Source organism: Phycomyces blakesleeanus (genome assembly GCF_001638985.1).
Source record: "Phycomyces blakesleeanus NRRL 1555(-) unplaced genomic scaffold PHYBLscaffold_3, whole genome shotgun sequence".
Taxonomy (NCBI): Eukaryota; Fungi; Mucoromycota; class Mucoromycetes; order Mucorales; family Phycomycetaceae; genus Phycomyces; species Phycomyces blakesleeanus.
The window spans coordinates 1,889,972-1,904,127 of record NW_017265136.1 but is presented as its reverse complement, the minus strand read 5'-3'; the positions used below and the strand labels follow the sequence as shown (position 1 = coordinate 1,904,127).

The window sequence follows — 14,156 nt, the reverse complement described above, 5'->3', positions numbered from 1 at the left end:
AAAGTATTACATAGAAATAGATATATGTATATTATTTAGTAGCTTTATAGCCTAAACTGCTACTAAATATCATAAAAAATAGTACTTCTTCTTTCCATACTTCTTTATATTCAACTTGTATTATTTTGATCAATAAAAACTATAAAATTCCAATATAAAACCGTGTATTTGTTGAACCAATTATAAGAATAGAGATATCTAAAAGAAGGTATAGATTTGCCATATTTAGAATATTTGATTGGATTATATGCAAAAATAATCTGAGATTTAACGAATTGTACTGTCCAAATTTGTTATAAAAGGAAAATATGTACCTAAAAATGGTATAATTTTGCTACTTTAAACGATTTTATTGGATTAGATAAAAAGTAATTTTAACTCCAATAAATAGTATTCGCTGTAAATACTTTTAATTTACTAAAAGCCAATATTCTATTGGCAGACATTACAACTCCGCGATCGTAGGAATTTCTGCCATTTACTACAGTGCTAGTTCTGATAAATATTAGTGGTATAATATAGTATTATAAAAAAATGATAGTATGTAATAAACTAGGATTCCTTTCTAATAGTGATCATTTATTAACAAAAGAAAAAGGATATAGTTACTAGTAACAAATATATAAATAAATAAATAAGTAAATAAATAAAGATTGTGAGAATCTTAGTATGTTGAGGAAGGTGTGCTACAATAATATTGTCATCAACTAATACCCCTTCATTGGAAAGAATATACTAAGTCTAAACGAGGATGATGCTTATTTAACGGGAGCGATCTGGACCTCGGGAACTTCCTGGTTAAAGATAACATAATTGTTCTTGATAAAGACATCGCCAAGAATGCCAAAGTCCATATCAGCATAGCCAAAACTGGCGACACATGATGAGCCAGATTGCTGGAAGACAATATCTTCGGGAGGGACACTGAATGTGGCACCATTGATGGAGAATTCCAAAGGCTCGTAGTTGGAAGTATCACAATCGATGTTGTAAGTACCATCACCATTATCAGTAGCACCATAGATCTCGGCGATACTATCAGCAACACTCTGGGTGAGAACAAGGAGAGTGGTTCCAGTGTCAATAATAGCATCGAAGCTTCCTGTGCTGGAAGAGCCAACAGTAGCATCATCAACAGAAATCTTCCAGAAACCTAGTATAATGTTAGACTCTTAGAATTCGGTATTAAAAATATGCATTCTTACCATCAGAATTGTCGATAGGGACGGTTGTTAAGTCACCGTCGATATGGTCAGAGTTGTAACCACCAAAAACGTACTCTATTAAAATAAAAAGGGCTGTATGAGCTAATAGCTATGTATTGTAGTGTATGTAATTATTGATTATTTTTTCCATTACCCCCAACACCAGTAGTGCTAGATTTTCCAAGGTAGACACCAAAGATAGGCTGGCTGATCAGATCCTGGCTGATCAAGTTGTCCATAGGGGTCTTGACACCAGATGCAGTGATGATGGAATCGAAGGCAAGTCCGAGAAGACCATCAACAGGATCGCTTTGGAAAGAGCTAGATTCCTTCTTGGCAAGTTCAATACCTTGACCAGTGATTGAGAGTCCACCAAGATTGACTGTATCATAACCAACAGTTCCACTGGCAGAGGATCCATCACCGTAACTGATGGACCAGGTCTTGGAACTAGACTTGTAAGTGCCAGACTTGGAAGGATTGTACTTGGTCTGGCCGGATCCACAACTGCTGCAGAGAGTGGAAGCTACAAGTGACTGTTAGAAGCTGCCTGGAACACTAAAAATATAACCTTATTTACCAAACCAGAGATCAGCAGATCCAGTATCAAAATCAAGCTTGAGAGACTGAGGAGGAGTTCCGACCTGAACGGTACCATAGTACTCAACATCACCCTCATAATCAACCATAGGAATGGTTCCAGTAGCAAAGGTAGTTGGGTCGTTGGAGAATCTGGCATACTTTCCCCTGGCCTTCAAGATGGCACGAGTAGCATTGGGCTTGAAGCTAGGGTTGTTGGTAAGAGTAAAAGTATGTGAACTCCCGTTAAGAACAGTAGATACAGCAGGAGCAGCCTTAACAGCTGAGAAGGAGACGATTGCCAAGAGAGCACCGATGCTAGCAGAGAGCTTCATTTTTTTTTAAAAAAAGGGTAGAGGATGGAGTAGATGTCGAATTCAGATATCGTTAATTGAGGTATTGGTACTTACTCTTTATATATCCTTTTTCTCTCTCTCTCTCTTGATAGTTGCTTTTCTTTAATATGTTCGTTATGTTGACTATCAGACTTATTCAGTCTAAAGTTAAGTTAACTCAAGTAAAGACTAGTCTTTGTACTATGTATTGCCGTATGTTGACATTAATTAAACGATCAATTTGTCAGACATTGATTGACTATTGTAAATGCACTAAAAGCCAAAAAAAAAGGTACATAGACTGTGTAACCCTTAAATATACAATCATATCCTTAAGTATAGCTCTTCTTATAGTGAATTTTGCTTGTTTAGAATATCTCTTTATTCTACTTATGGAAAAGCAAACAAATATATGTCTTAGTCAAGATATTAAATTTAAGTCATGTCAGCTCAGCTCAGCTCATCTTATCTCACATAAAAGTTATACAAGATGACTATTATTATTTTACTATTATGATTATTAACCATAGTAAACTTAACTTTCAATATAAATACACCTACATAAGCCACTTTTTTACAACGGTGATGGCTATTTCAATAGAGAATATACTTTGGTATACCTGGTTAATCTTTCTCTACTATGTTATATGATAGCCATAATATTGTATCCTAAGAAGCATAATCGTAGTTCTATTTAAAAACATGTTCTATTAATGTTTTTTTTTGCATTAACTATTCCAAATTAAGATAAATGGTCCCAGTTTGTCATTAAGGCATATATTGAAAAGAAATGTCCTGAAATAATGCAAAAAAAAATTTGGAATACAGACGAGCTTATTATGTATGTCTAATGTTTTGCAAATTTCTCAAAGTTTATCAATACTATTCTCGTCCTTGACTTATCCTACCTATGTTTCTGGACTTTATAATAAACTATTCTTCATTATTATTATTATTTAAAAAGAATGTAGATATTGCTTTTCATGCATAGAATAAAAGGGTAGAAACGAGTGTTTCATAGAAAGTTTATCAAATTAAAGGTAGACAATTTCCAGGGACATTACTGTATTTAACAAAGTAAACCCCATTTTCAAAGCATTAGAGTAATAGTAAGATAAGTACATTGTGTGTTACATGCAAGCTGTATTAACTGAAATCCTAAACCTGAATATTAAAACATATACAAAGCTTATGCTTAGTACAGCGGGTTATACAAAATTCTCTTAAGGAACTTATGGTGTCACAAGCCAGGGCCTTAACAAGACCAAAATCAAAACGTCGTCCCCCTGGGATTAGCGATGAGCTACACCTACATCCAGCGAATTAAAAAGCATAAATGTCGGATGGCGTTACACGGATTTAACCAAAGTATCTTCAGATATGTTATATTATGCATTTTTATCTATTTATTTAATTGATTCAAGTGTTGGCTCTATATAACTTTGGATCCAAGTAGTATACAGATATAAATCTGTGTGTTAAAAGTTTTGGGTGAATTGAAAATCCTGATCATGAGAAAACTAACATAATATCTCAAAAATTTGCATTTTTTCAATAAAAGAAAATATTGTATTTGCTTGTAGAATCACTTTTTTTTCATTTTTCTCTATAAAACTTTTATTGAATTCATATTTTATCTGAATATATGTAATTAGAGACCCTTTTTTTGGTCTTTTATGAATACTTTTTATTTTTTTGTATCTTTGATAAAATATCTCGTGTACATGTAAGGAAATAAAAAAAAAAGAGTTTTTACAGAAGAAATAAAAATAAAAAATAACAAATAAACACATGAATTTTGTAAAGGAATATTAGCTTAACTGTTATGCAAACTTTTTTCAGGCATACAAGGCTTCATTACCATTATATCCATTATGAAAGTTTTTGAAAAAATATAAATTACATTTTTTGTATTGTTTATTGAATGAACTGTCCACCCAAAACCGAGGAAGTTAAAAAATTAAGTCGCTCTTCTAAGAAATTCTTCTAGTTCGAGTCTTCGAATGTGCGAAACTGCAATGGCAGCAATTCGGTTGCTGACAAAGGGGATATCGTTGAATACATATTGGAAGTGAGCTTCCCATATTGCACTGAGAGTGCATCTCAAAATAATATACGAGGACACAGTGGTATTGCAGACCTTGTCCGACTGTGGAGAGGAGGGGAGGAGAGGGTAATTAAACGTGAGAATAGCAGGAGTATCCATAAACATAACTAATTATTAGATATGCTTTATAACCTGCGTGATGTATTAAACTATATTTATCCTCAGGCATTTTTGCAACACGGTTTTTCTTTTTTAAAGAAGATTTGGCAACTTTTATTATTTTTTATCTTAAGTACAGATTAAAGAAAGGTAATATTTATTAAATTAAAGGATAGTATAAGTTCAGTATAGTATTTAGTAAAGAAATTCAAATCAAAGATCTTGTTTTCAATGGGTAAGATACGAAAAGTTGTGCCTTTCGGGAGACGACGTTTTGGCCAAAGTATAAACTCAGACAAATGAGTGTGGGAGACGATATTTTCGTATTAGATTATAACGTCTTAAAGTGTAATGATAGGCAGCTATTTTATTATACTTTCCATATATCAAATTACGTATACATATAATGTAGATATGTATGTATAAAATTACACACTTAATATGGTGCCTTTACGCTTGGCCAAAGCTATTATCTTTTCGTATTAAAGTAGCTTTATTAAGGTAAGTATGAATCATTAGGGACCAGATGTAATTACTTGATGCCGGAAAACAAGTCACGAATTATGGTCTGGTAAAATCAAAATGTCGTCTCCCTAGGATTAGCGTTTCTTAAAAGTACTTATTAACATCATGATTTTTAATTGATAACTTGCAATGAGCAAAGTACTTTCTTTGTTATCTCCGAGAAAAATAGTATTCTCCCAATACAATTAAATAATAGCTCTTATGACATGAGTATACAATAGAAAAGATTTAATGTTTAAATATTGAATTAAGAATTTCATAACACACCGTTTCGCTCTGAAGGATTGGAGAAAAGATACCGGGCGTCGGACAGGTAGTCACGGTAAATTTGTCCAGCAAAAAAAAGATAATGCCCCATCCTGAAAATGTCGTCCCTGTAAGATTGCTGCTCGGAATATAGAACGCCCTCCTTAATATAGATCTCTGTCTACACCGAGATGGTTTTATTATTATTGTTCCTTTTCAAGGTAATTGAACCTTTGTTGGAACCACAGTTATGTCTCATTTGGCTTTGGGTATCCAAAATAACATCCGGTTCTCGGGAAAATAAAGTATAATAAAAAACGCTTGGCTCAGATTGTGCTATTAGATGGAAATGAATCTACAAATGCGGGAACATAACTAAATGCGGAAAAGAGTAAGTAAATATATTAAATGTACACAAGAGCATATTGTACATCTGAACGTATGATAGGTAGACAAGCTTGGATTATTTCACTTTATTTGGGTTATTTAATCCGAGAATAGTGAAATATATGATACCAACGAGATGGTGACTGTGAAACTTTGGGTGCACAAATATGTAGAGTATCAAATGTAACCATGGCCATTTAGATATGTCGGAGCAAAGCATTTACGATATCAAAATAATCGAGCGGAATGGCGTGAAATATAATAATCTTTAGGGCTTCATAAAACAGAGGGTCTTATAGATTGTACCCAAATGTTTTTTTCCAAAAGAAAATCCTTGTGTAAAATAGCTCACTATAATACATAGTCTGCTCCCAGGGCGCGTCTTTTAATTACCCGTGAGATTAATAAGATCTGTTACCAAAACAGCGATATTGACCAAAAGAAGACATAACTAAAGATGGATACATATTCGAGTTACATTACACATATATTCTAATTTTAGTGCATGAATCTCGATCAATTGATATCTACTACGCTAGTCTCTATCAAATTTAATGAACGTTGATGAATTGCGCAATACTATGTGTACATCTGAATGGTATAATGTTTGTACAAAGCAAAGGTCTACAAGTCGGTGTATCCAACACCTATAATAAATTGTGAGAAGCAAAAAAAAAAGTATAAAAGGTACATCTGCTACCCCTTCAGTTAAAAATTATCTTCACTAAACATCCTCTTCATCCTCTTTCTTTCTCTTTAACAATGAAGCTCTCTGCTAGCATTGCTGCTCTCTTGGCAATTGCCTCCTTCTCCGCTGTTAAGGCTGCCCCTGCTGTCGGTGTCTCTACTGTCCCAGTTGACAAAACCCATACCTTCACTCTTACCAGCAACCCTAGCTTCAAGCCCAATGCTACTCGTGCCATCTTGAAGGCCAGGGGAAAGTATGCCAGATTCTCCAACGACCCAACTACCTTTGCTACTGGAACCATTCCTATGGTTGATTATGAGGGTGATGTTGAGTACTATGGTACCGTTCAGGTCGGAACTCCTCCTCAGTCTCTCAAGCTTGACTTTGATACTGGCTCTGCTGATCTCTGGTTTGGTAAATAAAATAAAACTTCTGGTATAATAGACAGCTTCTAACAATTTTGCGTAGCTTCTACTCTCTGCACCTCTTGCGGATCTGGTCAAACCAAGTACAACTCTGCCAAGTCCAGCACTTACGTATCCAGCACCAAGACCTGGTCCATCAGCTACGGTGATGGATCCTCTGCCAGTGGAACTGTTGGCTATGACACAGTCAACCTTGGTGGTCTCTCAATCACTAATCAAGGTATTGAGCTTGCCAAGAAGGAATCTAGCTCTTTCCAAAGCGACCCTGTTGATGGTCTTCTCGGACTTGCCTTCGATTCCATCATCACTGCCTCTGGTGTCAAGACCCCTATGGACAACTTGATCAGCCAGGGTCTGATCAGCCAGCCTATCTTTGGTGTTTACCTTGGAAAATCTAGCACTACTAATGTCGGAGGTAATACAGAAACATGTCAGTACGCACATATGTTGCCATAAATGATTATTAGCTCACATGATCCTTCGATTTTAATAGAGTACGTTTTTGGTGGCTACAACGCTGCCCATGTTGGTGGAACCTTGACAACCGTCCCTGTTGATAAATCAGATGGTAATAGTATAAAAACTTAATATTAGAGGTAAATATACTAACAGCATTTCAGGTTTCTGGAGCATTAGTGTCAGTGGTCTCACTGCCGGCTCAAGCAGCTTGGGAAGCTTCAGCGGTATTGTCGACACCGGAACCACCCTCCTCATCCTCACCAACACTGTCGCCGCCAAGGTCGCCAAGGCTTACGGTGCCACCGACAACTACGATGGTACTTACACCATCAAGTGCGATACCTCTAGCTTCTCTCCTTTGGTATTCACTATTAACGGTGCCAAGTTCAGTGTTCCTGCCTCTGACCTTGTGTTTGAGCAAGATGGTTCCACTTGCATTGCTGGCTTTGGTTATGCTGATATGGACTTTGCTATCCTCGGAGATGTCTTTATCAAGAACAACTATGTTGTTTTCAACCAAGCCGTCCCCCAGCTCCAGATTGCTCCCGTCAAATAAGCAGCTTTTTCGAGCTATCTCAATATATTCCTGCTTCCCAGGAGACATTAACTGATAATATTATTTTTTGATGATACTCTTTAGCATATTGAGATTCTTATATCCTTTATTTATTTATTTATTTATTTATTTATTTATTTATTTATTTATTTTATTTTATTTATTTGTTACATGTAACTATATTCCTTTTTCTTCTGCTAATAAATGATCACTATTACAAAGAAACCATGTCAGAGATTTTTGCTTTGTTTGATACATTATAAGCTCAAATGGTTTTTGACTTAATCTTTTAAAGAAAGAAAAACAATATACTTTATACTATTAATAATATTCTAGTTATCTCCTTGTAATTATATTCAAAAATAACCAATCCAAAAGTCCGTATTAAAGGCAATAATATCAGATTTTCTTCCACATGCCTGCAATTCTGCTTTGTATATATAGTAGAAAAAAGTGCTTAATCAGCTTCTTTGTCTTTAGTGTTAGAACTATATATGTATATGATATTATCGTCACTTTTTTTCACTTAAAGAAAATTCTTTAAACCCTGAACTAGGTATTTTTCATAAAAACGAGATTTTTACTTAATCATAAAGATTATACTCTAAATGCTGTTATATTTTCATATATATGAATAAGATTATTGCTTTAATATTAACTTTAGCTATTTTATTACAAAAGCGAATGAATAATATCAAAGAAAAAGAAAATTAACAGAGTTTTTCGGGTGCTGATATTGTTTATTTGACAGGTGCGATGCGGACATTAGGTACTTTCTGGTTAAAGATGATATAGTTGTTCTTGATAAAGACATCCCCGAGAATAGCAAAGTCAAGACCAGCGTATCCAAAACCGGCGTAACAAGTATTGCCTATCTTATCAAACACAAGGTCGGCGGCGGGAATTTGGAATTTAGCTCCATTGATGGTCATGACGAGAGGAGAAAGCTTCTTAGGGTCGCAATTAATCGTGTAAGTACCGTCCCCATTGTCCTTGGCACCGTAGCCCTTGGCAACCTTTGCGGCCATTTCATCGGTAAACAGCAAAAGAGTGGTTCCGGTATCAATGATACCTCTGAAGGATCCAATACTAGACTTTCCAGCAGTCATTTTGCTGATCTTGATATCCCAAAAGCCTAGATGAAAAATACATTTGGTTTTAGATTTGACAATCACATTATTTGGGTAGATGTAAATAACAAGATTTTTTGCCTTTCTTCTTTTTTTTTTACCTTGGGATTTGTCAACAGGAACAGTAGTTAACTTGCCACCAACATGTGCAGAGTTATAAGCACCAAAGAGGAATTCTAATAAATAAATAAAATAATATTCAGAATTTGTGCGCTGTATAATAGTATTAGGTTCCTTATTAAACTTACCACCTCCACCTTTCTTAGCTTGTTTTCCGAGATAGACACTGAATATAGGACTCTTGATAAGCTTTTGAGAGATCATATTATCCATAGGAGTCTTGAAGTTTTCGGCAGTGATTATACTGTTAAAGGCAAGGCCAAGCAGACCATCAACGGGATCAGAAACAAAGGCGGAAGATTCTCTCTGAGCGAGTCCTATGCCTTGCTTCTTGATGGAAATTCCACCAAGATTAACAGTATCATAGGCCATAGTACCGCTAGCAGAAGATCCATCTCCGTAGCCAATTGACCATTTGGTGCTGTCTTTTTTATAGGTCTTTGACTTTTTTGGGTTGAATTTTTTGTGCTTGCTTCCACAGTTTGAACAAAGAGTAGAAGCTAAAAAAAAATAAAGTATATATATTTGTTAATGGTTACTCATAGACGTATAAGTATATATATTACCAAACCAAAGATCAGCAGATCCTGTGTCGAAGTTCAATTTAAGAGTTTGGGCTGGAGTTCCGACCTTAACATTGCCGTAGTACTCGATATCATTTTCGTAGTCGGCCATAGCAACAGCTCCTGGGCGAGAGAACTCTGTTAAGCCGGTCAAATGACTGGCGTACTTTCCACGAGCTCTTAGGACGGAACGAGTAGCATTACGACGATACGAAGGATTGGCGTCGAGATTGAAGTGGAGAGGTTTAGCTTTTGAGGTAGAGGCGGCATCTGTGATGGTAAATAAGGTGACCGCTAAAAGAGTGGCTATGCTTGCTGTTAACTTCATAACAGCCAAAGGATTGTAAGGTGAGCGAAAGGAGTGGCTGGGAGGGAAAGAGAAAATGAAAGGGAGAGGAAGGTGGGTAAGAACTGACTTTAATGTGTGTTTCCACAATTTAAATACTTTATATACATATATATCTATATTTGCCATGTTCTCATGTTTCTCCAAATACCAGGTAATTTGTTAGTTTTCTTGGCTTGATTTGTTTACTAGTCTGTGCCTGAACTAACAACCCTGCATGAGCTATAGCAAACTAGCATATTATCATTCTACACCAAGCATTTTATGGTTAAGCCAGAAAGGAGGGGTCTCTGGTAACTAGTAGCTTTTATGGATCGAGACTATTCAAAGAGACTCTCTTAAAGTCCTACTCTTGTAGAGGCATACGTTTATTTTATTTTCTTTTTCTTTTTCCTCGATAGGCATTCGGTTTCCGATCCAAAAGCAATACTGACCATATTTATTGTCATTACTGCATCATATATTGTTATGAAAATAATTTTATCTTAATATCACACTGTCTCCCAGAACGAAGGTAATAATATAATATTCTAAGTATTGCTATTTCCAATATTAAACCTTTAAACCCTAGACACACTATACAATAAGTGCTATTTTTACTTTGGGTTGATTCTTCCTTGATATCCGAGAAAGAATAGTTATGGCAACTGTGTAACATGTATTTTGTTGTCAGATATTTGAGCATCGAGATAATTTTCCGTTTTAGGAAGAATATTTAATCCTTTCAAATCCCCGGATATTGTGTACCATCCGTCGATCCGTTACACCATTAGTACTACTGAGAAAGTGTGAGTGCAAGGGAACAGAAAATAAAAATAAAAATAAAATAAGGGCGCAAAACGAGAGAAGGAGATCATCAAATGGCTATTTAAAACAATAAACAATAGGCCCTCCAGTTGTTGCCGCATAATTAGATTTGGCATCATCCTAAATAATTATTTATGATACACAAAAGTCGTGAAATTTTACTTTAAGTCATCCTCACTTGCTTAAGGTATCCTTAAAATAAAATGGCTAGCTCTCGCATGTAGTTCCCTCAAATGACAATTGACACGCACAGAGTGTTTAGATCGCTTGGTCTTATTTTCGATACGTGTATTTTGAGTGAAATAATTGAACAACGATTTTCTAGCGGCTTTTTTAGTTAGATATCTTTGCTATAAAAGACGCGATGCCATGTGTCAAATACAGCTATATGTTTTAGACTGGCAAAATTATATATGATTGATTTGAAACATTTCTATGGGTCATTAAGCTTCAATTATAGTCTAATTATGCTAATATATGAATAAAGTTAATTGCGAACAACCAGGGTATCTGTCGAACTTTTAATCATATTCAGCAAAGACACACTTCTTATAAGCTTTTTAGCCCACTAATATTTTACTGTGATTTTTGGTATATTCCAAAAACAAACATGCATATTTAATAATAATAGTAATATGTATTATAAGTATATTGATTATTGGGGTATAAATACTAATTTTCTCTCGTATATATCCACCTTTTTGTTTAAGGTAGAGCTATATGAAAAATGTATAGATAGGATACACGTTTTAGCCCAAAAAAATACGGGTACGCATCTAATTCTTCCTCAATCTCGGCCTTTATAAATAAAGAAGAAATAAATGAGATTATAATTTTTAATATATTAAAGTGTATTCAACGTATTCTACTTTCCCTAAAAGTTCCTTGGAAACTTTTTGCTGCATATCTTGAAGAGATATCTGAATTGCTATCATTACAATGGAAATCTAAATATAAATAAGATGCTAGACGAGTACTTGGTCCAGTACAAGAAGCTTTTATTGATCAATAATAGGGTATTGACTCATTTCTAGTAAAAAAAAGAGTAGAATATCATATTTTGCGTCTTGAAAATAATATTCTATTAATTGTACATCTGAAGCTATTGTAATTTCTACCTTTAATCGAGTGATATGTTTAATGTAATATTAGTTTTTTTTTAAGCCTTGCTTATCGTACGACTACAGCTCTTAGCTATATTATATATACTTGTGTTGTTGAGGATACGTGGTTTTGACCAAGGTTTTTTCTAGCAAAAATTTACTATACGAGACTTTGTGCCTATTTCTGGCCAATACTTTTTATTTTAAAGGAACAAAGAGCTAGATTATTTGCACCTCACAAACTATAACCATTGGTTTGAACCAAGTTGAATATAAAAGAGATATATACTTATTACCTGTCATCTCAATACAGTCTTATTAACTTTAATTTTACGTCTTGTATGAGTTAAAACCGTCTCGCATTTACTATTCACGAATCTAACAATTTTATACGCACAGACATATAATTCTCGTTATAATTTTTTCAGGATATTGTTATTACAATTATTCTTATATGAGATCGTCCAAAAGTTTATTTAATATTTTTCTTTATTTCTCTTTACTTAAGTTGTCTTGTGGATTGAATGGCTTGCAATATAAAATTTTCTACACATTGATTTTACTAACATAAGCTAAAATGATAAAAGCGTTTTTACCATCATTAAGCCATGTTTTTCATGATTATGTATTACACCGAGATACTCACACTGACTCTTATATATATATCTCTCTCTCTTGTTCAAAGCCAAATATACTATTGATTTCAGTGGTTGCTCTGAGCCACACTAGGAAAACAGGGTACTATTTCGACCCCACCTTAGCTCTTTTTGGCGGCATTGATTTATCAATCCCAAATTGACCAAAATAATAGTCAAAGTCAGATTTCACTTCCTAGTGTTAAGCTAGAATGCAGCTAAATAGCATTCGACAGGGTATACAGTTGTTTATATTTACGCACAGGTACAATCTTAAGCCTCAATGGCTTATCCGTAATTCGATCCCCTTAGGCTTGAATACATTTGTTGGCCCCACGTTTTTTTCCCTTGTCTGAACGCTGTTTTCGAGTAGGGGCAGCTATTGGATGTGGTAAATCATATTCTGTTTCAAATGCGACAGGTTTAGTGCAGTACAATTTGAAGACCCAATGGAACTTACCACTGTACGTTACCAGCGGATTTTCTCTCTTTTTCTTTTGTACATGCTCTAACAAGTCGTTTGCAGGATAATTTAACGGATGTTCTCCCTGGTCAAAGTTGTGTTGCATAACCTCCATATACACGTCAACATCATTGCTACTTTGCATAAATTATAAGCTTTGGCTGTTGATACAATTATTGGAATTACCTAATATGTGGGTACTGTGGCAGGTAGGAGGTGGTATTATAAACAGAAATTGGTTCTAAATAGGCTATATTAGACTTAATAGGCCATCGTTGTACTTGCATGCATAATGTACATATACCTTCGTTGGGTGAAGTAGTAGATGCGTTGGTCTCGCTATAGACTTTTTTGGCGGTTCTTGGCTCGTAATTCCAGTACTTGCTTAAGAGAAGCTTAGCGCCCCAGTTGCTAATGCATACACGTAGTGGCAAATGGGGAGAGGACATTTCCTCTAAATGAAGAATCGCGCTGTTCTGCGCCTCAGCTGAGAGGGCTCCCCACATAGTAGATAAAGGAATATCATGTTCTTTACACACTATTTCTTTAACCACACAGATCAGCCTTCCATCCTTAACACTCTTTGTGCAAGCTTCTATGCCACTATCCAGCAGTTTAGAGGAAGCTGGTCCAAGGACGTCTTTAATAAGTTGGTGGTAAATAGCCCAGCTAAATTTCATCTTTTGACCATCCGGTTTTTTTGGTTCAAACTGAAATCTGACAGGGAAGTCCATGCCAGTAAAAATGCCGTATTCTTTGTGGACAGCAAGGCGATCATCGATTGAATCATTTATAAAATTTGGTTTACTATAAGAGATTTCTTTGCGAAGGGCATTTAAATCTGCCTTGAGATTAAAATTGTCTTGTTGGAGAGACTCGACCTTTTCAGTAAGCCCCTTTACTGCTGACATTAATATACAAAATGCTTTCTCATTGTCGGCCTTAAATTGAGAAACAAGATCCAGAATAACTTTGGTCGTCATTGAAAAATAATGATTGTCGTGAATGGAGAAGGGCCTTAAAATCAGGAGGCTTTATTTTCTTAAAATGGATGAAATTTTGACCAATCAAAAAGAGTGAAGGAGCAGCAGCAGAAGCAGCAGCCGAAGGAGCAGCAGAAGCGATAACGCCAAATCGCTAGAGCTGATCTTATAGATAAGGCTTTGCTTTTATTTTATTTTTTTAACTATACAGAATTTTTTTGGAAATATAGTAAATAAAACTTTCCAATAATATACGTTATAGAGAACATAATGCTTCCAAACTGTTAATTATTGAGAGGTTAATGCTATTTGTCCAGTAATTGTATATAAATTAATGCTAGTTAGTGATAAATTGAATAAATTTACTAGCAATACATTTGTATTTATTGTGTGGG

The 14,156-nt window shown here is 35.0% G+C and overlaps 5 protein-coding genes across 5 annotated transcripts; 1 reads left to right on the top strand and 4 right to left on the bottom strand.

The window, feature by feature from the left end:
• Nucleotides 1-758: 758 nt before the first annotated feature.
• On the bottom strand, nucleotides 759-2,119 carry PHYBLDRAFT_18562 (secreted aspartyl protease; the record flags this gene model as incomplete). Its single annotated transcript, XM_018439108.1, has 4 exons — nucleotides 759-1,153; nucleotides 1,206-1,280; nucleotides 1,360-1,731; nucleotides 1,786-2,119. 4 exons carry the CDS (start codon nucleotides 2,117-2,119, stop codon nucleotides 759-761), a joined length of 1,176 nt encoding a protein of 391 aa, XP_018296760.1.
• Nucleotides 2,120-4,079: 1,960 nt separating this feature from the next.
• On the bottom strand, nucleotides 4,080-4,331 carry PHYBLDRAFT_140776 (hypothetical protein; the record flags this gene model as incomplete). Its single annotated transcript, XM_018430457.1, has 2 exons — nucleotides 4,080-4,209; nucleotides 4,237-4,331. 2 exons carry the CDS (start codon nucleotides 4,329-4,331, stop codon nucleotides 4,080-4,082), a joined length of 225 nt encoding a protein of 74 aa, XP_018296759.1.
• A 1,887-nt stretch (nucleotides 4,332-6,218) lies between these two features.
• Nucleotides 6,219-7,829, top strand: PHYBLDRAFT_130873 (hypothetical protein). Its single transcript, XM_018429390.1, has 4 exons — nucleotides 6,219-6,585; nucleotides 6,640-7,011; nucleotides 7,090-7,164; nucleotides 7,217-7,829. Exons 1-4 carry the CDS (start codon nucleotides 6,246-6,248, stop codon nucleotides 7,609-7,611), a joined length of 1,182 nt encoding a protein of 393 aa, XP_018296758.1. The 5' UTR covers nucleotides 6,219-6,245; the 3' UTR covers nucleotides 7,612-7,829.
• A 365-nt stretch (nucleotides 7,830-8,194) lies between these two features.
• On the bottom strand, nucleotides 8,195-9,752 carry PHYBLDRAFT_29684 (secreted aspartyl protease; the record flags this gene model as incomplete). The annotated part of the gene is made up of 4 exons (XM_018439953.1): nucleotides 8,195-8,746; nucleotides 8,843-8,917; nucleotides 8,990-9,361; nucleotides 9,428-9,752. The coding sequence occupies 4 exons, from the start codon at nucleotides 9,750-9,752 to the stop codon at nucleotides 8,352-8,354; spliced, it is 1,167 nt and encodes a 388-aa protein (XP_018296757.1). The 3' UTR covers nucleotides 8,195-8,351.
• A 2,871-nt stretch (nucleotides 9,753-12,623) lies between these two features.
• Nucleotides 12,624-13,761, bottom strand: PHYBLDRAFT_163809 (hypothetical protein; the record flags this gene model as incomplete). The annotated part of the gene is made up of 2 exons (XM_018434873.1): nucleotides 12,624-12,912; nucleotides 12,965-13,761. The coding sequence occupies 2 exons, from the start codon at nucleotides 13,759-13,761 to the stop codon at nucleotides 12,624-12,626; spliced, it is 1,086 nt and encodes a 361-aa protein (XP_018296756.1).
• Nucleotides 13,762-14,156: the final 395 nt, after the last annotated feature.

Excerpts from the sequence above, each read along its gene's own strand:
- PHYBLDRAFT_130873 (XM_018429390.1), top strand. The coding sequence starts at position 6,246 with ATGAAGCTCTCTGCTAGCATTGCTGCTCTCTTGGCAATTGCCTCCTTC. Across the intron at positions 7,012-7,089 it reads TAGCACTACTAATGTCGGAG|AGTACGTTTTTGGTGGCTAC; the intron begins GTAATACAGAAA and ends CGATTTTAATAG. Across the intron at positions 7,165-7,216 it reads CCCTGTTGATAAATCAGATG|GTTTCTGGAGCATTAGTGTC; the intron begins GTAATAGTATAA and ends ACAGCATTTCAG.